Genomic DNA, 25,404 nt, shown 5'->3' on the forward strand with positions numbered 1-25,404 from the left:
AATTTCAATTGGCAGGAAAAAAGCTAGAAAAGCACAATAGACCTCACTGACACTTTTCTTTCCTCCCACTTCATGAGCTGCAAACCAACTTAATCTTTCATACATTTACATCTGACTTTAAACAATGTGGCACTGGAATTGCTTGCCCAGGAAGGTGGTGGAGTCTCCATCCCTGGTGATATTTAAGGAGGTATCTGAATTTACAGGGTTACGGTGACAATGCTGGGTTCAGGGTTGGACTTGATGATTTATAGGTCTCTTCCAACTGTGACAATTCTGTGATTCTGTGCACTTCATCCTACTTCTTTATATGCATTTTTAGTTATGACATAAAATTAGTATTTCCACCAAGCTTTGTACTCTGTGTCTTTTTGCAATAAAATTCACCCACCTCATCTTTAAACACCTTGCCATGTTCTTCACATCCTGGTAAACTCCGTATAAACTCAGAGACCTATCACCAAAGTATACAACAGAAGATTTATTAAGACCTGTGTTTTCTCAAAATGGTCTTTATGATTGACAATCATTAAAGTCTTTTAGCTATTGTTTTTATAGCCTCATATTTGGTGGTCCACCTTCTTTGGTAAGTGCACGGAGTCATGCAGATGGGTGTCTAAGGACAGGATTCACAAAATCAGCAAACTAAAGGAATACATCCCACTCTAGTCCACAGGACTTTTTTCAAAGTCCATGCTTCTTTTTTTCTCTGATTAGAGGAGATCTGACTGCCTCAGGCACAGAAAACTGCCTTAAGTCATATGTGCTTCTGAAAGTAAAGCAGTGACAAGACTGCCAGTGCAAGCATTATTGCATACTTGAACAGAGGCAGGGCTCTAATCTTAAAATCAGGTGTTATGGCCTGACCATACCCATACCATTCCTCTCTGGACTATATTCTCACCCTCCAAAGCAGTGTGCCACATCCAAACTATGAACCAGGAAGAGCTCTTGGTTCATGTTGACCCCTAAACCATTCCTCAGAACATTTGTGTGGGTACTAGCTATTAGTAGTGTAGACTGTGAGCACTTGATATGCTGGGCCGTACATTTAGCACTTTTCTTTCCCTTCCCTAATTAATGCCAGTTAATACGTTTTTATATACATACACATATTTATCTGTCTCTATACACATATGAATTAACACTTCTGCTTCCAGGCTGGAAGGCAGCGGAACAGGCATTTTGGGGATCAGTTACATTAGGTCTGGTTGAGTCTAATCCTCTGAGTACTAATATATTATTCTTAATATATGGGAATAATCTAAACCTCTGAATCAACCTTCAAGGGCAGTGGTAGTAAGACAGAAGATAAAGGTGAACCTACCTCATCAGTACTCCACTTAGAAACTTTACTGGCTGGAATTCCAGCTACACTTGGAAGGAGTTTGCTCTGCTGTTCCCAGCGCAAGGGTAGGCCAGGGATTTGCAGCTTGGAAGACACAATAACTGGTTGAGAAAGAAGCCTCTGTGCGCTGGGTTCTTCAACATCTTCAACAACAGGAAGCAATAAACAAGCATTAAATCCTTCAGTCAACGATGAAATCAGTCACAGTAAAAGCACGTTCATTTCTATTGATAGATATGGGCCTGCCTACACAAGCTGTACAGTTTTGACTACACCAAAATTAGAGTACCATGAGCATTCTTCCACTAGTATGACTATCATTATATTGGCTCTATATAAATATAACTACTCTTACTTTCAACAAAACACAATTCTATGACAACTGTTAGCATACCACACCATAGGTCAAATAATTTAAAATATTTTAGTACAATAAATCACACACATATTTAATAGTTGTACAGCAGTACAAGAATTAACTTAATTCCAGGGTTGAGCTGTTACAAATTCATCAAGAGCAGAAATGCACTGCTACAAAATTCCCAGTGAATCAGTTATACAGTTCCGGCCCACGCAACATTTATGGCTCATTCACAAGAAAAAGTTTTTCAGTTCTTCTGAGGAAAAAAAATCACAAATGTCTGCAAATTCTCTGCTTTAATTGAATGGTGTTTTTGGAAAGTAACATTTAACTTCTTCATGCTGAGTTTTATCTTACTCATCCATAATGGAAGGGATGATCTCCCACCCCCCTGGCCTCAAAGGTAACGTACTGGATGAGAGGGTGTCTTCAGCCACATGCTGCTGTTGCTGCTGTTGTCTGGATAAAAGTAGCAGTCGCAGATGTGCGTAGGAGGAAAGAGCGAAGAGGCATGCCTCGAATGATGTCAAAATGCATGACATCTACGTTCATTTAAATCTGTTGGAAATGCACAGTGAGGCTCCTCTAGAATATATAATATGGCCAACATAGGATGTTATTACACTTGCTTAGGCTGTTCTGCTCCTCTGGTTTAATTTTTTGCTACTTTCAAGACTTATCCTCATTTTATACCGATGTCTATTATTCAGAAGTTGGCTGATAAGCCATTTAGTCAGCACTGTCAGCCTACTCATCAATTTTTTTAAACAGACTCCTTGATTTTTTACTATCATCATACTCTAACTCTTGGAAGTGAGTTCTCTAAGTGTCTGTTTACATTTCACTGTTGTTCTTCAAATGTTCCTTAGAGACTCTAATACTAGTAAAAGTCTCAGTGAGAAAAGAATGAGTCTTGTAAGGCAGCAAGCATGCTGAATGTAAAACCTATTTTATGGAATAGTATCTTTTTAATTGTTCCCTTGAATCTCATTCCCACGCTTATCCTCTGACTTTATCATTCTAAAAAAGATCTCTTAATAGTTGAACATAAGTATTTCGCTATTTTTCTGTCTTTCATTCACAAAACATATAATACATTGATACTGCCACATAAACAGCAGACTACAATACTGTGTGAAGATAATATCATACAAATTATACCCCATATTCACACATCTAAACAAATTGTACATAACAGCATATAGGTATATGCATAGCAGCAATGACAGCTGAGGTTATTTATGTCTCTGTTTTCAATACTTTACAGCTGTGTCAAACCCTAACAGTACCAGATGAAAAATCTATGCTGGTCATCTGTCTGTGCTTTGGGTTTTAAATTTCAAGCAAACACAGGTCAGCTGTTTATGAATGAGGTTAGCAGGAAATAAGTTGGCTAAGGTGACACTGCAAAATGCCAAACCTTGTACTTCACCTACTCACATTCAAGAGCTCTATTTACTGACATGGAAAAGAACGCAATACCTAATGCCTTTGAGGATTTGGACATAAATAAATAACTCTGCTCCTCAGCCTGTATGGTACCTGCCTCACAGATAAGATGAAGAGCACGAAAGGACCACGTAAAGTGCCAATTTACCCAACTAGATGGGAGGAAAGAAAAACTAAAAGTCTCTAACCCCGCAGCAGGTATAACCACGTTATGGACAAAAGGAAGTTTAGGCTTAGTGTGGGTAACCTTCTTGTAACAGAAAGTCCAAACCACAGCATTTTGACTACCATCTATGTCTGTAACACCAGACATCTGAAAGTTCTCCCCACTCTCATTCTCTTGTATTCCTTGCTCTGCAAGCCCTGCTTCCCATTGAGAGGCAATCTCTGTTTCTGGGCCAGGGAAAACAGGACATGTACGCAAACTTCTGTCTCAATTGGGACATTTAGGAGAGGAGTAACCTGAGGCGCACCAAAGGTTAGCCAGTTTCATCACAGAGCCACAAACAGCTTCTTGAACCATTTAAGTGACCGAAGAAACAAAATCTGCTCACCAGCTTCACATGAGATAGCAGTCAGAGGCAGTAAGTTCACACTTTTAAACCTGACCCATTATCTGCTGACATTTTGCTTCAGCATCAGCCCACTTGCCTTTACGTTCTTCTTCATACTTTATGTCACCTCGTTATCCTTCTCTCTGAACCACATCATTCTTAATCCATCTCTATCTTCTTAGCGAGAACAAAATAGAACCTTACATTCCAAAGAAGCTAAACAGCAAATACTTTCTAGCATTAACGAGAGACCATTAACACTGCTCTATTTCCCCCTGCACAGTTTTAGTCCTTACCATGTATAAAGTTTTTAAGCGCAAAATTTATGTCCATAAAAAAAAGTTAGTATGAACGGACCATGATTTCTGTGAAGTTCTTCACCTCCAAATAATCTTTCTCCAAAAAAGGGAAGATAGCAGTACACATTTATAAAGTTACCAGTAGAGAACTAGTCAAGAGAGCATGGCAAAAGCAGGCTGAAGAATAATCATGTAAGTGACAGGCAGAAAAAATAAGGCAACAAGCAAAAGTACCAAGAGTCACAGTTCCCAAAAACAACAATTATTTTATCTTGAGCTCTCCATGAGTATGATAGCAAGAACTCAATGACCCATTTTCATCCTACAGATTAAGTATTATGGCACATTTAAACACATAACACGACATTACATTTATAAAAAGGACAACTTTTCTAGACAGTAATGTAAGAAAGTGTTCTATTTTCATAAATCTTATTATGCAAGAACCTAACAAGCAGAGCTTGTTGGTGAAACTTTATCCAAATAGTCAATTCTGTCAAACTCAAAATGCTTCACAAAATCAGGTCAGTTTTCTTAGAATTAAAAAAGAATTCCAGACCATTTAAAATGCTCCCAACTATTTGAATTTTTTTTCTCTTTTGTATAATGCAAAGTCAAACAAAAACTGCATGCTTCCTTTCTGCTGAAACAAAATACTTAAAATGACCAAAACCTCTCTTTCTTTATTTGCTTTAGAGACTTTCTTCTTTTAATGCTTCATTTTCTCTAGAATTCTGAACTACATCATGTTTCAAAACACCATAACACCTTTTTCACAGCTCTTACAACAGATGGAATCTCTCACAGTTTACACATTCTTTAGAGTGCCTCTTAGATCTATCTCAAAAGTGCTGGTAGATAAATGATATTTTAAGATTAAAAAAAAATGCATCAGAGGTTAATAATTAAAAATAAACCACTACCTTAATTTTATTTTTATGCAATGCTCTACTAGTCTCAAAGAATTTTCTGAATTTTACAAAGATGAGATCACTCAGAAGGTAAGCTACATAGCCTTTAAAGAACCACAGTTACTAAAGACCTATGAATTTTGATGAAAGCCTTATAAACTTTGTGTTGTTGCACAAAAATTGCTGAATAAAATCTAAAAATTTAAGGAACTAAGATTAGGAAATTAAGACATTTAGCTTTGTACTGACCTTGCATGAGTTAATAAAATACTACAGCAAAAGCTGCACTGAAACAATGCACTGGCTCAATCCAGTAACTAGCTTGACATATTAAGTTTCACACACACAAAATAATTATCAAATATAAGACTGTGATGTTCTGCATTTGTGCTGTATTCTTTCTGAACAATGAGAATAAAAATTAATAATGAACAGCTACCTCAATCTGCCCAACTGGATCTGTGAACAGCCAAGAGTTTTGACAGAGCAGTACATACAACCACACAGAATCACTGAACGAAAGCACAGTCCATGTTGGAAGGGGCCTTTGGAGACCATAGGATGCAACCTTCTGTTAAGAGCAGGGCATTAGACTAAGTTACCCAGGGCCCCGTCAAGCCAAGTCCTAAAGATTTTCAGCAAGAAAGATTCCACCTCTTTCGTGAGCTGCCTATTCCAGTTTTTCTCAGGGTGAATAGTTTCTTCCTTATATTGACACAGAACTTCCCTGAAGCAACTTCTGTCCATTCCCTTTTTCCCACCACTGAGTAGCCTGGAAGACAGCATACCTCCATTTTCTCTGTAACTACCTTTTAGTTACTGAAGGACCGAGACTACATTGCTCCAAGACTTCCTGTCCCAAATTCTTTCAACGTTTCTTCATATGTCAAGTCCTCCACTGGACTGTCTCCAGTTTTTCAGTGAGGTAAAAATTTTAGCAATTCTTTAACACTCATGAAAAATAAAGAGTCTGCTCTGCATATGGGCTGCTGGAAAGTATCAGACTGCACAGAAGACTGTTAAGAAATTTTCCTGTCTAACCAACCAGGCAGTCACCCTCAACAAGACTGAAGCTGGGCTGAGTAAGTGAATGTTATACTTTTACAACCTGGACTGGTTTAATTACCTATTTTTAAAAATCATTGGAAAAACATTCTTAAATTGAAATTTTTTATATCAGTATTTATTTTGCACTCCTCTTTACAATTGTGATAAAATTCTTGGCAAAGCCTTTGATGATTATAAGATAAAGAAACAGTGCTCAAAGTGTTGCTGTCAAGAAATTTTTGGACACAAATAGTGAATGTGGAAAATAAATTGTAATGAGAATTCTCATGAATAAGTTTCATGAGAATTTCAAGGAACATCACACTGCTTCAATTCTGCAGATTTTAATACGAAACAAATGAAGTACTGACAATTTACCTTTAATTTCATTTGAAATTAGCAGGTTATTTTCTGTCTCCTCATCTTCACATTCTTTGTTCTTTATGGTGTCCTTTGTTTGTAATACTCCACTGAGGAAAATAAGATGTTCAATTTTTATTAATACATCATAAAAATCACTAAGCATGATGACATCTCTTGCTAACAATGCTATTAACACACCAGGATTCCCACATAAAGGATGCTGTATCACCATAAAATAAAAAAACAGAGAGGATGTAATTTCTGACTTGATTTCCGGTATGACTACAGGCATGAATTTTGTGAAGTCTCAAGAATACTGTAAACTAAGATTATGTAAATCACATCAACACATTTTACTTCATAATTGAAACTGGAAAATATACAAATAAAGGCAGTGGATGTGTCCACAGCACAAGACGGGAAGCGTAAACCCACATATATACCTGCATGTCCTACAAAGCCTTACTGGTTATCCAGGCCATTTTCAGGAGCTGTCTGAAATAACATCTAATATTTCTCTGCCCAGCCTTCATCTCCACCCGACATCAACTCCTTTACTATACTGACACCCTATTGTGCAGCAGTTAATGATCCTACTGAAAACATCTGTATTCCTTTGTATGTTTTTGCATTACTTCTTACCCAGCTAGAAAAGTCACTCTTTGCCTGCTGCCTGTGGCTGCTCCCTCAGCTTTGCCAGTCCAAATATTTGCAGAGGGAACATCTTCCCCTTATTGAGAAAAACTGGGCAAGAGAGGTGGAAATAAGAGAATTTCTCAAGGTGGGTCTGGGTGCATTTGCATCTTAAAATCAGCCCCTGGGAAATTCCTTTTTAAACTCTGCCTTCAGAAGGTATTCCCAGCCTCGTTTCTTACAGACATGAAGCTGATATGAGCCTGCTGACATTACGTGTGTATTTCCTTGTGCTTTTAAGAACTTGAGAACACTTTGGTCAAGTCTTACTAAACCATCACAGATGCAGAGCTCTCGGCAATACTAAGTACATAATGAGCATTTTCTAAAAATAGGCACCAGACAGAAATCTTAGAGTCAAGACTACAAGAAAGCCTACTACTATATGAACGGATGCTTCACCTACATACCAGAGAAGCAGTCAACAAGAACCCCTTTACAAATGTCACAAACACAGATAAAAAGCCAGTCTAGACTAACACCTCGTTAGACCTCAAGATTAGCTAACCTCAAAACACAAATCCACAGAAGAAACAGACTTGTTTAATTCCACTGTTTACATTTATGCTATTAAATATCATTTCTATATTATATACAAGAAAGCATTTGTCATTAAATCAACTAGGAGCTTCGAGGTCACTGACATTAATAATAATGTAATTAACACACTATTAATAGTGAAAAAATGAACACTGAACACAGCAAATCAGAAAATCCAGCCTTTGTAGTATAGCAAACAATACCAGTGGGATGCATACAGCAGGCATGCCTTCTTGTGCCACAAAGGCCTCCTTCACAGTATCTTCATCAGAAACATTACCTTGACTTATTTACCTAAAAATTATTTTCTTAACTCCACAAACACAGACAACTTCTAAAGTAACCTGCTACAAAGTAGTGCAATTGATCCAAAGGCAAAGGAAATGACAACTGTAATTCAATGTGAGGAAAAGAGATCACCAAAACCTGTGAGGAAACAGGTACCTCCCTATTTTCCTGAAGATGATTTTCATAGCAATATGCATCCTGAAATTTTACCTCACTCATTAAATACAAGATAGTAGCATGAATTGAAGGTTTTGGGGAAAAGGTTAGAAGACAAATGGAATTGCCTTTTAAGAAGCAGTATAATTTGATTCCCAAGTGTGAGTGTTCACCTTCTTTCACCGTAAAGATTTCCAGAGTGGAATTCCTATTACAGGGAAATTCTTTTGCTACTTGGAAGATTCTTTAAAATTAAACTTGAATATGCTATAGGCATGTAATTTTTATACTGAATTTTCATCCTAGGAACATTCCAGAGGGACAGAGAGCAAGCAGTAATTACATACATAATTCTGCAAACCAAAATATTCTAGTATAATTGTTTGATGCACAGAAAGCTCAAAAAAAAAAAAAATAAAAAAGAAAAGGAACAAGTGGAACTGGAGATTAGCTGAGTACCACTTAGATTTAACACAACATAATAAAACTCATGTCTGGTTTCCTGTGTGGTTGGATCCTCAACCAAGGACTTCTTTGAAACAAGAGATTACCTGGAATATGAAGGTATACACAACCGAACTGAAGTCAAACAGAATTAAACCCACACTGTGAACTCAGCAGCTAAAGAGCACACTAGTGTATGTATCTATGTCGTCAATTATGCATGTGTACTTTGAATACACATCTAAAAAGATCCACTGGGTACTGCAATAACCAGATGCTCAATATTTTATAACCCAAGCAGTTCATACATACCTAATGTTGTGAACATTATTTTTTATGCCCTTTTCAAAGGAAGATTACTCATCTGAAAGTCTTCTATGACTATGCTGGATATGTAATGAATATGGAAAGCTAGATGATAAAATGCAGACAGTCATCAGTGTATTCAAATAGTTCAAATACAAACTGAGAAGCCTCTGGGTAGTTCAAAGTTGGCACAGGACTATTAATTCCCTTAATGAAAATGACTCAACAATGAACAGACAGCACATGTATTGGTTATCTTAGGTCTTCCAAGGATAACACCCTCTATAAAAATCAAAGACAACAAAAAAATTTTCTTCAATTAATTTTAAGAGACAGTCTGTAAAGCCAAAGTATATTTCAAAAAAAAAAAGGTGAATTTACTATAATGATGGTTAAAATGATGAATGACAACTATTTTGTAACACAGGTTATTTCAAAATTACACTTGAAACTGTCTTTTTCTTTTTTTGTTTATATTCACTTGAGTATGACTACTTTATGCTGCTTATTTGTAGCATAAAAATTATACCAACACTGCTTGATGCTCCTACTAGAACTTTTCCAATATAACTTGAACACTATAATCCGATTGAAATAACACAAAAGAATGTTTTAAAGAAAAGCTGGACAAAACTAAAAAGACGAAAAAAGCTACACGCTTAATTTAGGATAGGTTTTTGCAACAAAGGAAACAATTAATAATAGTCCAGAAAAGAAAACTACATAGTGGAAAAAGGAAGGGAAATCATAAAACACTGCCAGATTTGGTTAACCCAATTCGAAAAACAAGTTTAAAAAAAAATCTTGCAGTGTTTTCAGAGGATTTAATTCATGGAATATCCTGAGTTGGAAGGGACCCATAAGGATCATCGAAGTCCAATCCTTAAAAAACAGTTAAGTTTCAATCATCAGCTTTACTGTGGGGTATTTATAATATAATACCAACTCTCCAATGTTTGTCTCTCAAGACACTATTATTGCTAACACAGTTCATATATTATGAGCACAAAATAACACCACATGTAAATATATAACACATAACACTTCTTGTTCCAGGGTGTCATCTATTTTTGTATGAAAAAAGTCAGTAAAATAAAGCAGTGATACCATAACTAATTAAAAATGTAGGGAATCCTATTGCCTCACATATTTACCCCATGAAAATACCGAATTGCATCTTTTAACTTCAAAAATAACTTTTTTATACCATAAATATTATTTTCCAGTGCAAGCTTGGAAACTTTCTCATGTCATTTTCTGTCAAAAATGTACTCCAGATGCTGAAAGTTAAGGAACTACTTTTAATTTTCCCACATTTCTACGTGTTTATTCATACACAATAACATATTTGTACACAGACCTAGGAAGAAGGATCTCAACTTCCAATAACTGATCTGTATTGTAGGTATTTTTCCTCTCATCTGATACATGTTTCTTATTTATTATATATGTTGTGATACTCCCTTTCCAACTATTTCTAATATAAAGACAGATTAAGAACTTCCATCTCCTTCTCTGCTGCTTTGAAGAATTCCACAGACAAATTACTGGACTGCATTGCCTGGTAAGTTACATTTTACACTGACTGACTCCAAACAACCAATAGGTTGAAAGGAATTGAGAGTTACCCAGGTGCCTTCTTTTCTTTCACATTGCATAAGAGGGGCTTCTTGCAAGGAGATTTACTTTCTGCATCTTCCAGCTTAGTTGTTTCTGGTCCAGTCTTCCCAGATGGTCGATTGTGAGCCGAAGATTTCATACCTACGTGACCAGGGCTGGGGCATTTTCTGTCACTGTTTAAAACAAATTAACACAGCGTTTAAAAGTTGAAGCAGCTAAGCTGTTGTTTAAGTTATTTTCTCTATGGAGAAAGAGTCATTAGTATAACAGAAGACATACAAGGTGGGTTTCTTTGTTTTAAGAAATACATGGTTTACTTGCCACCAAGAAAATTGTATACCTGGGATTTTCAGAAATCACAATACAAGAACCATCTTCTTCATTAAATCAGTGGTAAAATGATTAGGCAATTCAACAGGAACAGAATTTGTCCAATAGTATTTTTGATAATAAGCTATCCACTTCAAATACTTGTAACACAAGAACACTTCGAAGTATCATTTTCCTCCTATCCCTTCTCTCCCATGATATACCACTATGCATCCTTTAACATGTCATATGTAGCCTCTTAATTGGGACAATGAAAAAAGTAGCACTTGACACAGTTCCCATCACAGAGGACACTCCTCAAAGTGCTACTGGATTCACTGGGATGGTAACCGAGCTACCTAGCAGTGAGTAATTAAATCACTTCAGATTTCTAAAATCCTACATTTTATAAGAACAATTGAATCAAGTAGTGCTCTTTGACAGTGTAGTATTTTGGTTTTTAAAGCATGAAGCTGAAACTGTCTCCAAGAATGCAATTTAAAATACCTTCTATTGAAAATATGTGGTCATTACAGTGGGAACTGGAAATCTTCACTACAAAAATTCACATTTTTACATTTGTATTAATGCAGCCCTGAAAAAGAATGGAAAGCCTCTCTTCTTCTCCTTTCCTTCTTAAATTCTCTGTGTATTCCCATAGCCCAAAATAAGCACAGGAATCAGTATCCACAATGTCTTACATAAAATCATCATCAGAAAATAATCATCTTAGTATCACACTCCTTTGTTTTTTCCCAGTGCTCCTGCTTAAAAGCTTCAGCTACAGACTTTAGCATTGTTCTTGCAAAACTCAGTCACACTAGCTTGATTCCACAGTCCCACCATAATGACAGAACAGTGGCTGTTCCTCACAGAGCAACATTACTTTACAGTCATGTCTATAAGGCCACTCCAGCAACTAAAGAAACACAAATAATTTTCTTAAATGTGAAACCAACTGGTAAACATTCAATTTTTAATTCCAATTAACCAACTAGTGGTCTAGATAGTTACACTGAAGATGAAATCAAACTCTTGTTAAATCCTAGACAGTAAAATCAGTATCAGTCTTTGACAGCTTGGTGACCTTTTTCATAAGCACAGATAAAACCATTTTTCCTCCTTGTAAATGAAAACGTAGATAAATAGGAAGGCCTTTCTCAAACATTCAGCCATTGCACAACTATAAACTGCACTGCAGAACACAGAAATAAAGTACTGCTGTTAGTCATGGACATCGCTTTAATCATAATTACTTGATTACAGGAGAGGTGGATCTTTCACTTGCTTCTGCTTTTCTGTTTCTGGGGACAGGACTGGCTGCAGGCATCTCCCCACTCAACCGGTCAGGTAAGAGGCTTTCTTTGTTCAAGTTCAACTCTGAATACGGGCAGCTGACTGCACTAGAAGTTGAAGAAGAAAAATGACTCCTTATTCTCAGACACTTTACAGACTTCATTTATTTCAAACAAAATGACATTTGAGTTTCCTAGAAGCAGATGCAATAATTTAATATAAAGAAGATTAGAAAAACATGCAGTAAGTAGTCATACTTCAAAATGTTAAGAATTCCACCGATTAAAAACCTCAACCTGAATGACTTTTGCATTTCCTTTGGACGGCAACTTATGTAACGCAAATAGTATTAATCTGCATTATAACATTCATTGCAGAAAATTGCTTGATGAATATTTAGCCTGTTCTCCCCTAATCTTAATGGTATTTATACATAAAATACAGGGCGTCTTGGACTAAAACCATCTCTCTCCAAATGAAGTCATACTACCACTTTTATTGTGAAGGAGGGTATTTCTACTATGTAATGTCTACATAGAAGCTGCATTGCAAGGCCACAACATGAGGAATGGTGCACATCCTCTTACTGCAGCGAGTGCCCCATCTTTGCAAATGCCCTTTTGTGATATTCCATTATGGGACTGTGATATTTTCCAAGTCTTTCTTAACATTCAACACTTCCTATTTCCCTGCACTCCAGTTAGGGAAAGAATTTGACACTGTGCATTGATATAACAAATTGTAAATATTACTCTAACAAATGTGAAAGCTGTACCTCTCAGAGTCAGAAAAAACTGTGTTTGCATAAAAAGTAGGGGAAGGAAAAACGGCAACACAAAACAAAACATATGGGGCTGAACTAGGATTTTTTTCTTTAGAAGAGTGCTCTGCAGTGTTCAACTGATCATCAGCCAGGCTACATAACTAAACACATCAATGATAATATCCTAAACTCTGAATAGTATATGTATGCCACAACAGTGAATAACATCATGCTCAAGTTTTCAAAACATGAGCTACAACACTAACTCTAATATGAAATTATGCTTTCCTACTCCTCTGCATTATTACAAGCGCCTCTATTATGTTAACTGGTAAAAAACCTATGTTTTGCAATCTCACTTATTTTCTTTTCAAGAATATAACTACTTGCCTTTCCATAAACCACTGCAATGTCTTATTTGTTTCACTGATAGTTACTTGCATGATTTCCAAACAGAACTGTCTACCTTGACAGCCATATGCCCTGCCACCTCCAAATTACAAAAACAAAGAGAAAAACAATAGCTTTCACTATCATGTTCTGTTTACAAAGCACAGCATTTAAAAAAAGTGACTTTTTTTTCAAAATATGCAGTACACTTTCCTTTACCAAGGCAGCTCTGGATTCAAGAGTATGTAACAACTCCTATAAAGGGGGTGGGTTGCATCAGTGATCTAATTTTGGTCTCACCAACATAAACAACAAGTTGGTGGAAATTTACATTTCTCTCAGCACTAGCATAAAAGGAGAAAATTCCTTAAGGTTACACAGGCCAAATCAGTCAGTTCTTGCTGAGGTTATCGAGACAGGAGTCCAACAGCATGTCTCATTGTTTCAGTTGGTTCATTTGAAAACAAGAACTTTTTAAAATCCTTGAATAGCTATGCTGAACTTGAATTAAGAAAAAAAAAAAAAAGAACACAGTTTCTGCTTTTCTAATCAAGATGAGATCCCTGTTAAAGGGCACTCTGAGCAGATGTTGTTCCACAATAGCCTGTATGGTGTTCTCAAGGGTCATGCAGTCATATCCCCAGGTGATCTAATGAAGCACAGAACAGTCATCTTTGCCTTCTTCTGAGGAACTTTTAGTTTACACAGCCAAGTAAGACATAGTCAAATGGGTGGCTGGACTCTAAAACACTATACTTGAAATCGGGTATTTTTTTTAATGAATTTTTTAAAGACATGGAACAAAATATACAAACAAAAATTAACTTGGAGCATTCACCTTTTATTTCGGCTTTCTCTTAAGCAGAATCAGGTATTTTATTTTAAATCTATTTATATATCTCTACTTACATTTATTTTTCAACCTACTGTTTTTTCTGTCTTAAGACTAGCCTCTACCAAATGTCTTAAAAGCACAAAAATAATTAACTGAAATATGGGGAAGAAATCGGGAACATTAGGAAAGAAGGAAAGTTGCTTTATAGTCCCCATTCCTTATGTTGCTGCATCTATCACAATGATGTCTTCTTTCCCTTTCAAACAAACTACAAGATGAAAGACACAGGTTTCTACTCAGAGGTTTTAAGGTACCAATGCTAGTGTGATCTAAGTTCTTGCTGTGACAAACACATACCACTGTGATGAAATACAGTTATCAGAAACTCATGGATATACTGGTTAATCTCAGTTCTGCCATTGCTATAAGGCAAAGCATATAATCATCTTTTGGCTTCCTATGTTTACAGGGGTGTTTTAAGACTTAGTGTTTCTGAGCAGTTAAAGGGCTGGGCTGTCACAAGGAAACACTGAACACTAGCAATATGGTATTTAACTTCAGTTGTGCTATTAAGCAAGCCTTACACCACAATGAAATCTGACAATAGGATTGTCATACTCCAGCAAGTTTTCTGTTTATCAACACCAATAACGCATTTTAAATTAAAAGAAGGAAAAGAAAAGAAAGAGCCTCAATATTCAGTCCTTTATTATAACTTGCCTGCTTATATAATGCCTTTTCCTTTAGTATTTTCTGGAAAAACAGAAGCTGAATGACAATTTCAGTCAACAATAGTTATAATATTAACAATGTTTTAGAACACTAGATTCATATGAGTTTTTCTTTGTAATTAATCATTCAAGTTGTTGTATCATTTTTTAAAAACTCATTGATAGCCCTTAGATGTTACTGTTACTTGAGGCAATAAAAAGAGTCCTTGTGGTTTCCGCCGTTACCTTTGGTACAACAAAACACAGCATGAATGAACCTGTGTACAGGTTACACAGCTTCCAATCAATCAGTAAATCCTCCTGAATCTCAATGCCTCCAGCCTTCAGTTCTGTTTAACTTGTCTACTACAAAGAATAAAGAAATTAATATTTTTATTCCTTCACAATAGAAGTATTTGATTTATATAGGACTAAGTTTTTAAGACAACTCATCTCAAGGGCTCAGAACTCTTAGGTTATTTAATATTAAACCAGGACTTTTAACTCTTCTGTCACCTTAAACCTAGATTTCTATTCCAGCTTACAGTTTGCTTTAGCACACCATTTTGAAAATAGCAGAAGGTCAGAATGCAAATTCCAAACTGATCAGATGTCCTTGGCTTTGGGGTACCAAGGTCTGCCAGAGGCTCAGGAAGAATAGTAAGAAGCAAAAGCAGCAGGTACTTAATGTGAAACCTCTGCTATGCATCTGACAGGGCTGTACACCCTCCAGCACTGCTCCACAGCTTTGAAACCAGTCCAGCACAAACATCTCAATTATCATCTGAGCTGTTTCAGTAAACAAACATTCACATTCATACCACCTGATACACACACACACCCCCCCACAGGAAAGCAATCAGCCACCTCTAAATGCTGAAGGAACACAGCATAGCAATTAGCTGCCTACAGTACACTACTAAAATGGCAGCAGATTGGCTGGCAATATGTACGTCCATGACATGGTTTTCTGAGGAAAGGGAGCCACTGTTTCCAGGGTCCTGCATACACTGAGTAAAAACTGAACATTAAAATAAGTTTCTGTTCTTATTGAATCATGAAAGACGAATTAAGGGAAAAGCCAAGGCATGGATTACTACTTCTTGTATATACAATTCTGATCACAGGCCTGGAATTTTCAAGTCAACAGAGGTTTTACATAACCAGCCCTTTCCAGAACTGTCCGATGGAACACAAGTGTTGAAGTAGCATATCCCACCTGTGTTTATTTTGCAACTGCTCTTCTATCATACTCAAGATTTATGTCTAGATAGAGTCACACATATTTCTCTTTTCTATAAAGTTCAAGAGTAGGAAGACAAAACTGGGCTACTAATAAGTAGGCATGGACCTTAGTCTTCTCCAGACATTTGAAGATGCTCCTATATTGTAGCAGTATACAAATTTTCTGATGCACAGAGTTTAGATGGATTACTCAGCCTCAGCTACACCTAATATCAGAAGAGAACATAAACCAGGGTTTTCTCCTAAAGTGAAGAAGAGTAAGGTAGCACTCTGTTCAGTCTAAGAACTTTAATAATGAAGTACTTTTAAATACGGATTAGTCTTTATGACCACTTGGACTTTGCAAACCTGCATCAAGCCACAGACAGGTCTCCCGATTTAGTTGTATTGGTAAAATGACACTTGAGACTGGCATCAAAATCAGACAAGTTACTTTAGCAGACACTGAAGAAACAGGTGCAACATCCTGCTGAACTCAGGTTTCCTGTGTTTCTGTCCTGCGGTTCTCTTACAACACAGCCTCCACTGGGGCACATTCAGTTCACTTCAACTTACACAACTAATACACGTGAAGTTTCTGGCAAAAATCTTTATTCATGGAGGCTCAAACCACTAATGAAGTATTTACAACTGACCTCTTTGCATTACTGCTTGAACTGGAGAATTATTGCATGCATTAAACATCAGAGTATACAATTCACAGCCATAAATATGCAGGTGAACTGCATAATGGTAACAACCTGTACACGAGGCTGTTTCAGCTGCACAGCACATAACCCTAGATCAACTGTTGATAGATATTGAGTCCTTATTAACATCAGCTTTTCCAAAAAGTAAGTGCTTTAGCCCTGCTACCTAATTAATCACCAAGGCTTTCATCTCATTCCTAAGGAACAAGCTCTCAAATTATTTCAGAACTACTTAGCATTTTAAATTATCATCTTTTCTGCACACAGGCATTTATGCTGGAGATAGATGTTGTACCTCATCATGAAAAAAAAGATAAGCATGGTTAAATACATTTCAAGGTTGCCAAGATCAAAGAGCCAAGGGAATGGTACCTGATGTGGATAATTACACCAATTTTAAAACCTCTATGTTAATTCAGGAAAAAAGTGACAGTACAATGTCAGAATTTTTGGGGTGACCTAGACCCTCAAGTTTGTATGCTCCAGATGAATAACAAATCTCTTTTACTTTCCTCAAAAATGCTCGAGAACAAAACCAGAATATCAGCACAGAGAGCAAACCAATACAGCTAATGAATAAGATACTTACCGGTGTTAATTTTTTTGCTATGAAACAGCAAATGGCTGTCTTATAATCAACAAAGTCTCTTTGGTTATATTTTTATACCCTAGAACTACCAGTTAATGTGCAAATAATAGGATTGCTAAGACTGCAGTAAAACTAAAAGACAGTAGATTGTCATGAGTTTATTTCTTTTCTTAATATTGAGGATGAGTAAGTATAACAACTTTAAATAGCATGGAAAATGTAGCTATAAAAGAAAGGCTACAAAAAGTAAATAGACAAAGCTCTTACTCATCCCTTCCTCTAAAACATTTGAACTTTTAATGCCAATGTTTATTTAGAGAGATCATAAATTAAAAACTTTTGAGACATTCATTTTCTTTTATTTTAAGTTTCAGCCTTGGGCTGAAGCCCACAGTTACGTTCACCTGATTCTAAGTAATTGAGATAGCACATGTAAGGAATTGGAATTTATTGCCCTTACAGATCAGGCGCATTAATAAATCATACAAGACTCAAGTTTACTAGACTGTGAAATGAAATGAGTTTCAGACAAGCAGCCAGGAAGCTTTTTAGGCAAGTCTAGTTTACTTCACATTTGCAATGGACTAAGCACATGAATGCAGTAGGTTACCATATGATAGCTGAAAGATGGTAACCTCTTAAGGACTGACTTGGTTGTTTAAGGAGTTATTCTAGTTATTGTGTGAAATAAAAGAAAGGTATTAAAATTGGGAAAAAAACAAAAGAAAAATAATATGGACAGAAAAATACAACAGGAATAGGTTGAGAATAGCCTGAAACACAATGATGTGGCAGACTGCATCATGACAACTTCACCACAGTTCATACTGAAAGAAGTTCTGTCACTGGAGCTAACCTAGCTTTGTCCCCTTCCTGGACAAAGCTTGTCCTAGCATCAGGAGCTCTTTTGCCTCCTAACAGCACAAATACCATGCTTCTGCTGTAGATAGGGAAGAACTTGCAACAGAAGATGCCTTTCGCACACCAAACATGTAAGAACACAGTGGGTTTTGCTGGCCAGGTACCTCTGTTAGGGACTAATTAGGACTTCAGCCAGTGTTGATATACCATCAAAACCTTGTAGCATAATTCTTTTCGACAGGACAAAATTCTCTCATGAAAACCAAAAGACTGCAGAGCTAACTTTTGGATCACAGGAGTTTAAAAAGATACTTTAAAAACACAAATAACCAAAGAGCAATCCCCCAAACATATGAGAGCAGAAAGAACAAAGTGGTATGACATTTGAGAATCCTATGACTGTGTAATGGAAAAATTAGAAGAAAATTTCTGGAAGCTCTAATTTGCAAAAACATAATAAGATGATATTTATGACACTTAATTCTCAACATACAATATTACCACTGTATCCGTTACTGACATATTCAGGAATCACCTCACACTAAATATTTTTAAAATAAAAGAAGTTTCACTTGGCAAATATTTCCCATTTACTCTGTTGTTGTCTCTCTGTCCCTCCATTCCATTCTCCCATGCTACTGTTTTTCCTATATCAACTCCTCTCTAGGACGGGATGTCCACATTTCTGTATTATACTTCAGAAGGGGTTCAACAAAGCATCTTTAGAAACACCAGATACAAGCAGCAAGCTGTCATTTGGGAATATGTCAGTTGGAATTTCCTTTCTAGCATTTTTGCAAACCAACAAGCAAATCCTTACCCCTACAAACCAAGCAGAACAAATACATCCAAGCCATAATAAAATCAGTGGCCTCTTATTTAAAAAAGTTCAAAAGTTACTGCTTTATACATATCTGTGTAATATTTGCAATCTGAACAGCAAGACAAGGAATCCTCATAGGAACAAAATACAGAGTAACTGAATCCACCAATTGTGACAAAAAGTAATGTACAACAAATCTCAGCACATCCCGATGAAATGAAGTTACAGATTGCTAATGTTTATTTCAGCATGCTCACCATGGCAACTGAAATCATGGCATATTTAGGTTTACAAGATTTCCTTATTCTTTCCAGCTTGGATCTGTTTTCTTGTGAATAACAATTTAAAAAAACCATCTGCACACATCCCTCAAATGAAAGAATAAAATTAGTTTCAAAGAACATACCTATGATGGCCAATATGTCTTGCTCTTTTAATGTGTCCAACTCCCTTACATCCTGCTGTGGGACATCCTCCATGCTCTAAAGCTTCCACCAATTCCAAGGGACCTGCATGTCAGGTGAAATTACAAATGAGATTTTAAAAAAATTATCTAATATTTAAAAGCTATATAAATATGCAGAAATACCAGCGCATCGTAGCAAACATGAAGAAGTAAGTAAACAGAAGTACTTTAATAATGCATTCTGCAAAAGCATGATGGAGATTCAAACAACCTAATTCACTGGAAGAATGATTTTATTCTATGTGAGTAAATCTCTATGAGAGAATTACATCTATATAAAGAACACAAATCTTGGAGGAACTGCATGACATCAAATTCCTCTTCTACTAACTACATTTAGTTGGAACTTCATTGTTTTTCAAGAGCACAGAAGAAATAAGTTACTCTATCCTTGTTCCTGAAGACAGGGATGTCTTCATAATGGGTACTGACCTCATACATTTTTTAGCTAAAGTTTTCCAGTGAACAAGATGTGAAAACAAAGGCTGAAAAATACTACTAAAAAGAACGAGCCATAAGGAGATTGACATTTTTGCTTATGTGAATGTATGTGTCTATCTGATTTTCATCAACCTGTAACAATGATGCCTGCAGAAACATTAAAGCATATACCTGTCAAAACTGTCTTTGACACTCAAGCAAACGTAGTATACAACCCATGGCTTCATAGCAAGTGAGAGACAGACGTACTCCAGTACATAAAACTGAGAACACATCCTGCACATCTGCAGGCATGCACTGTCCCTCTCCAGTACTGGTTTTACTCGAAAAGTACATGAACCTGTATCTCCCTCTACAGACAACAATACAGATAGAAAAGGTCTATTTACATAAATTTTTCTAGATGAAAGACAGATTCTTGCTCACAAATGGATAATGAAAGAGAGAATTATTATGTATAATTAGAACAGTCCAAAAGGGTTTTTTACCAAATGTTCAAGCTATGCAAATGTTGCAACACTACAACTACACTGAAGTTCAGCGACTTCTATAGCCTTTAAACAGTGTAATGAATGAGAGAAGAGAGATTTTACCTCTTGTACCTTTAAGAGAAAATTGATGCCTAAGACGTAACAAGTAAGTGGACTCAGAGTTACCTGAATAGGGGTGCTTTTGTGAAGGGAAGTCCTGCCTGACTGATATTCTGGTTTTGCAAAAACTAGCTCCCTATAAATGCTGTCTTCACTTAAAAAATTTAAACTCTTTAAAAATGTAATTTAAAAGAACTGCAACTGGTTCTCCCTGTTTACACAAGAAGCTGTTGTTTGCATCACTGTGAAACAATATTAAGAGCCACGTATTGGTGATTTTAAGTCCCTAACTGCTATCAAAAAAGTCATAATCCATCATGACAACATTACATGTGAAAAAACTATGAATACATAAATACTGGTAACTGCTCTAGAATAATACTGCTAACATTGCACAGAGTTCACACAAAAAGCTTCTAATGTTATAGACAGACCTAGACCTCATTGGTAAAAGGACTATCATACCGACTGAGGCAAAAATACTGTCTTGCAAAATATTTTCTTCCCTCCTTATGAAACTCTTTCACAAGCCTGGTAATGCACTTTAACTTACTTGGAAACAATATTAATATTTTTATAATATTCTATGTGGCAATAATACAAAGTCATATTGTTGGAAGACTATATTACTCAGCAATCATCCTATTTTATTAGTGTTGGTGTAGTTTATTTTTTCTATTTAAAAGGCAGTCAACTTTCTCTCCTGTCACATTATCCATCTTCATTTTTGTAGCCTAGCAAAAAATCAATTCTACCAGTTACTTCCTAAAAGAGATGAAGCATGCCTCCTAAGCCATCACTTAGAGGAGATGACATGTTGTATGTGATGGATATCTGTATCTTGCTTCTTTTAACATCTCCAAAAAAATCAATTTATATATTTTATATTCCCACCTAGGTTAAGATTTTGATTTTTATTTTTGCATTCTTAGGTAATAGAAATGCTGCAACCTTATTCAGCTCTTTTGCCATATGATACAATTTTTATTTATGTGGCCATAGACTACTTTTCCTATTGGGCTGCTTGTTCAACACACAGGACAAACATGTCAGATTAAGAAGCGGATATGCAGCACCCTGTCTTCTCCTCATTACTCACTTTGTGCTCTGGCATTTACTGCACTCTATTCAGACTCTGAAGGCAGAATGATTAACTTCCTAACAGGCAGTCATCATTGCACTGTTGGAGTGCTCAGAAAAGTAATGAATATACTCTGATCACACTCTGGATAGGAATTATTTCTTCTTGACATTTTAGAGACACTGAATTGAGGTACTGTAATTTCCAGGTAATACATTCACACAGTCTGTGCGTGACTTATCCCGGTTATTTCACATTTAATTTTTTCACAGTACTCGGCATTGCTCAGCATTTCTTATTTTCCAAGTACAGTTCTTTCTGATCTTGTTACAGCTGTGAATGCTCAGCACTTGTGCAAACTTTACCTCTGAGTCACCATATAAAACAACCTCAGAGAAGAGCACTACTTAAAAAATCACCTGTTCAAAGTTTGTCTAAAGTGATTTCATTGCTGTTACCTAGAAACACAGTGGCATAGGCAGGGATATATTTACTACAAAAGTCTCTTCTTCCTTTAACCTTCAGTCTCATTTATCAGATATCTCCCACTTCTTCAACAAGTAAAAAAAAATCCCCACAGAGACCAAGGTGGTAAATACAGTGTTATTATTGGTACCAAGCTTCTGTTACAATTTATTTTTAACACAGGCATCATTAATCCCTCTTTGCTCAGCTGAAGAAGAAAAGGAAGTTAGCTGGTTTTGAGGATTTCTCACAGCATTTGAAAGGAGTGCCTTCTCAATGCAGTCTGCACTCCTGGAGCCAGAAGTCCACTAACCATCAAGAGGATGTGAACAAAGGAAACAAAGGATCTTAAGAGTGATACCCTATCCCTACTGAGTACCACAGCAGTTTCATGACTGGCTTCGAGAGGGCCAGGATTTTAAAAAACAGATCTTTAATATTACTTCAGGTTTTGACTGTGGTTCTTATGCATACCAAGAAACACTGTATTTCCATTACAGTAAGGGTCAATAGAGTGATCTACTAAAAAGCGATTAATTACTGACTGTTGATTTTGATCTAAATGTCACATTTACATTATTTTGCATATTCTAGTTGCTTCTCTTCCTTAGATGGCACTGACAGGGAAAAAGACAGCACAGTACATATGCCTTTTACCATCATAATATTACAGTATGTTTCTCTTACTAAGAGGGGGCTGAAGAGGGTGTCCGGTTTTTGCACACCAGCCTGCAGGATGGATATCAGGGCTATCTACATCAGTCCAATAATCATAAATATTATCCCAGCCATCAAAATGAACCTAAAATACAAAAAGGAGAATAATACATTTAGATCAGGAACATTCTTCATAAAATTAGTTTACCTAAGTAATCTCTAGAAATGACATGTCCATTACAGAAATCACTTTCAGAGAACTATTTAAGTTACACAGAAAATACACGTACATTACATTCAGGATCCAGGCATACTCTAACTAAAGTAAAGGGAGTAAACAACCCTATATTATATGGTTGTTTACTGCATTATCAAGCTCAAATCCCAGGAATAAAGCAGTTCTCACATTAGTTCTTACATTAATACTTAAATTAAACATGAATTTCTGCCCTTTTCATCTCTCAAAAAAAATGCCAAACAAAAAGCCAAACGTTTTTTAATCTCCTGTTTGAAATGGATTTAAGAACAGCAGAGCAGTAAGCAAAGGGCTAAAAAAATGGCATTTATCTATAAAAACCAACAACCCCCCATCATAAAAGTAACAGTATTATTAAAATCAGACTACACATGATGTAGAGTTGAAACTGAAGAGAAAACAAAGGATGTGACTTCCCCGAAAAACACCAGTATGGGTTATACACGCATTTTTTTATGCGAAAGCTAAATATCTTCACATCTTATATGACCTCTGTCGTAGTAAATAGCTCAGATCTCTCATGCACGCATGTGTGGATGCACGTACACACAGATACATACAGAGCTCTTTCAGCATATGCTACACAGTTAAATTACTACCCTAGAAGTTACAAATTCTGTCATGTAATAAATTAGACTGGAGAGTGGGTTTTTTTGTTTGCTTTGGTGGGGTTGTTTTGGGGTTTTTTTCCATCACCACCCTAAAGTTAAGGTAGAAAACGTGTAGGTGTGAAGATATTAGTTCTGATGACTCCCTACCACCAGTTAATTCAAATGATTCAAAATGAAACATCAGCTGCATTTCCTACTTGAAATAACAGGTATGCCTAATAAACCTGTACAAACTGCAAACACATATAACCTTCATTCCTACTAACTGGATATCTGGTATATGCTAGCCCTCTCAACAGTTAAGGGCTTCAGAGTGTAAACTGGTTTTGTACAATAAAAGAAAATTAATTCAAGTATATAACTTCTGCAAAATATATTAAAAACACATTAACTTTGAATTATTCAATCTAAAGTCCATAACTAATAAAAAACATCAGAATTTCAGAAATCATTGATGAAGCACAAGAGATCAGGGTTATTTCTATCATATCTCACATATATATCTCTCTTCTCCCTTTGGAAGTTTATAGAGACAGATTCAATTAACCTAGACCAAATATTTTTTATAAGACAATTTTATTTTATATAATACAAATATCCAAGTAGCCCTTTGACACTTGATATTAAATAATCACATTTCTTGATAAAATAGACAATTGTCTTCTATCAACTATTCCCAAAGCAATTTTCCAACATACTCAACTCTGCTCTCTAATTACTTACCTCAACACAAGTAACTAAGAGCACAATAAAAAAACCCCCTTCTGAAGGAATTATATAATATTAATCAGTGAAAAGCATGAGCAGAGATTAGCAGTAGAGAGCAGTGTGACTCAATTCTTTCCATAGTTAATTTTACAACTATAGGATTTGAATTGTACAAAGTCAGTTAAGCAGGATAGTACAATAAGACAGAGAAACTTACTTTTATTCTGTAGTCATCAGTATCTACAATGGTTGCTACTCTGATAAATACTGGATTTCTTTTGTCAACCACTTCAAGTTTCATGTTTTTCTGAAAGCTATGAGAAGGTTTCTAGAAAAGAACAATATTATATGAAACAGAACAAAACCTCAAAAATCTTCTGTAGCTGTAAAATACATAAAATCCATCAAAAACTTTCTGCCCTTATTTTCTCAAATCTGCCCTCTCTCTACAAAAAATTCAAGTATAAAAACAGAATTCAAACCAATTAAACTAGCAAAATAAAGTAATTACTTTGGAATTCCAGGTTCTCCTGGAATGGGTTGGATTCAAGTCATCTAAGGAAGAAAGTGGGAATCTTTATTTTTAATCAGTTTTTTTCCTAAATTCTCTAGGAATGTTTTCCTAGAGATTTCACCCAACAGTTTCAATGCAGTATTTAATAAAGTATTACATACTAGCAGCCTGAAACCTTTATGACATTATCTACAGGAAACATAGTTGTGCTCTTTAGTATGTGTTTTTGTTTCACGAATCAAATTTTTTTAGACTCATACTGGAAACATAACTAATTCATAGTATAATAGAAAATACTCAGAACAAACAGGACCAAACACAAGTTTTTTAAACACTATTTTGGCAAAAATGGTGTCTTTGGTAGGAGTATTGGATTTTCTTTCTCATCTACAGCTATGAAAGCTAAAGCAAACTTATTTCCATTTTAAAGGAGCATGCACAAGATGTTAAGGTTTTTATTCTAGTTTTCTAGGAAAATAATGTATCTGTCCCTCTAGGACCTTCCAGACCACTGGTGTTTTTTCTTCATCTGCAGTTTAAGGACTCAATTTTCTCCCATAACACAATATAACGCCGTGTTATTATCTCAGATATAACTAAATACCTTCCTAGTCCTTGCTCAGGGTATTCTTGGTGAGAATGTAAGATTAAGAAATGTTATTAAGCCAGATGTACCTTGGGGTGATAAACTGCAGGTCATTAATAAACTCTGGTAATCTGCTGACC

At 35.9% G+C, this 25,404-nt stretch overlaps 1 protein-coding gene across 7 annotated transcripts in view; it reads right to left on the reverse strand.

Moving 5' to 3' along the window:
* The window catches only part of L3MBTL3 (L3MBTL histone methyl-lysine binding protein 3), a 78,218-nt gene that overhangs the window by 3,992 nt on the left and 48,822 nt on the right, over window positions 1-25,404 (reverse strand). For all 7 annotated transcript variants that reach the window (XM_051792331.1, XM_051792332.1, XM_051792335.1 and 4 more), the window contains 8 exons: window positions 24,382-24,492; window positions 22,620-22,734; window positions 19,296-19,398; window positions 11,945-12,091; window positions 10,388-10,552; window positions 6,348-6,439; window positions 1,328-1,491; window positions 392-454 (listed from right to left, as the gene is read on the reverse strand). In XM_051792331.1, coding sequence (XP_051648291.1) covers window positions 392-454; window positions 1,328-1,491; window positions 6,348-6,439; window positions 10,388-10,552; window positions 11,945-12,091; window positions 19,296-19,398; window positions 22,620-22,734; window positions 24,382-24,492 — 960 coding nt within the window. The remainder of the gene's footprint in view (window positions 1-391; window positions 455-1,327; window positions 1,492-6,347; window positions 6,440-10,387; window positions 10,553-11,944; window positions 12,092-19,295; window positions 19,399-22,619; window positions 22,735-24,381; window positions 24,493-25,404) is intronic.

This window comes from Manacus candei, unplaced genomic scaffold (genome assembly GCF_025592945.1).
Source record: "Manacus candei isolate 608988 ecotype Guabito, Panama unplaced genomic scaffold, ASM2559294v1 h1tg000034l, whole genome shotgun sequence".
Taxonomy (NCBI): Eukaryota; Metazoa; Chordata; class Aves; order Passeriformes; family Pipridae; genus Manacus; species Manacus candei.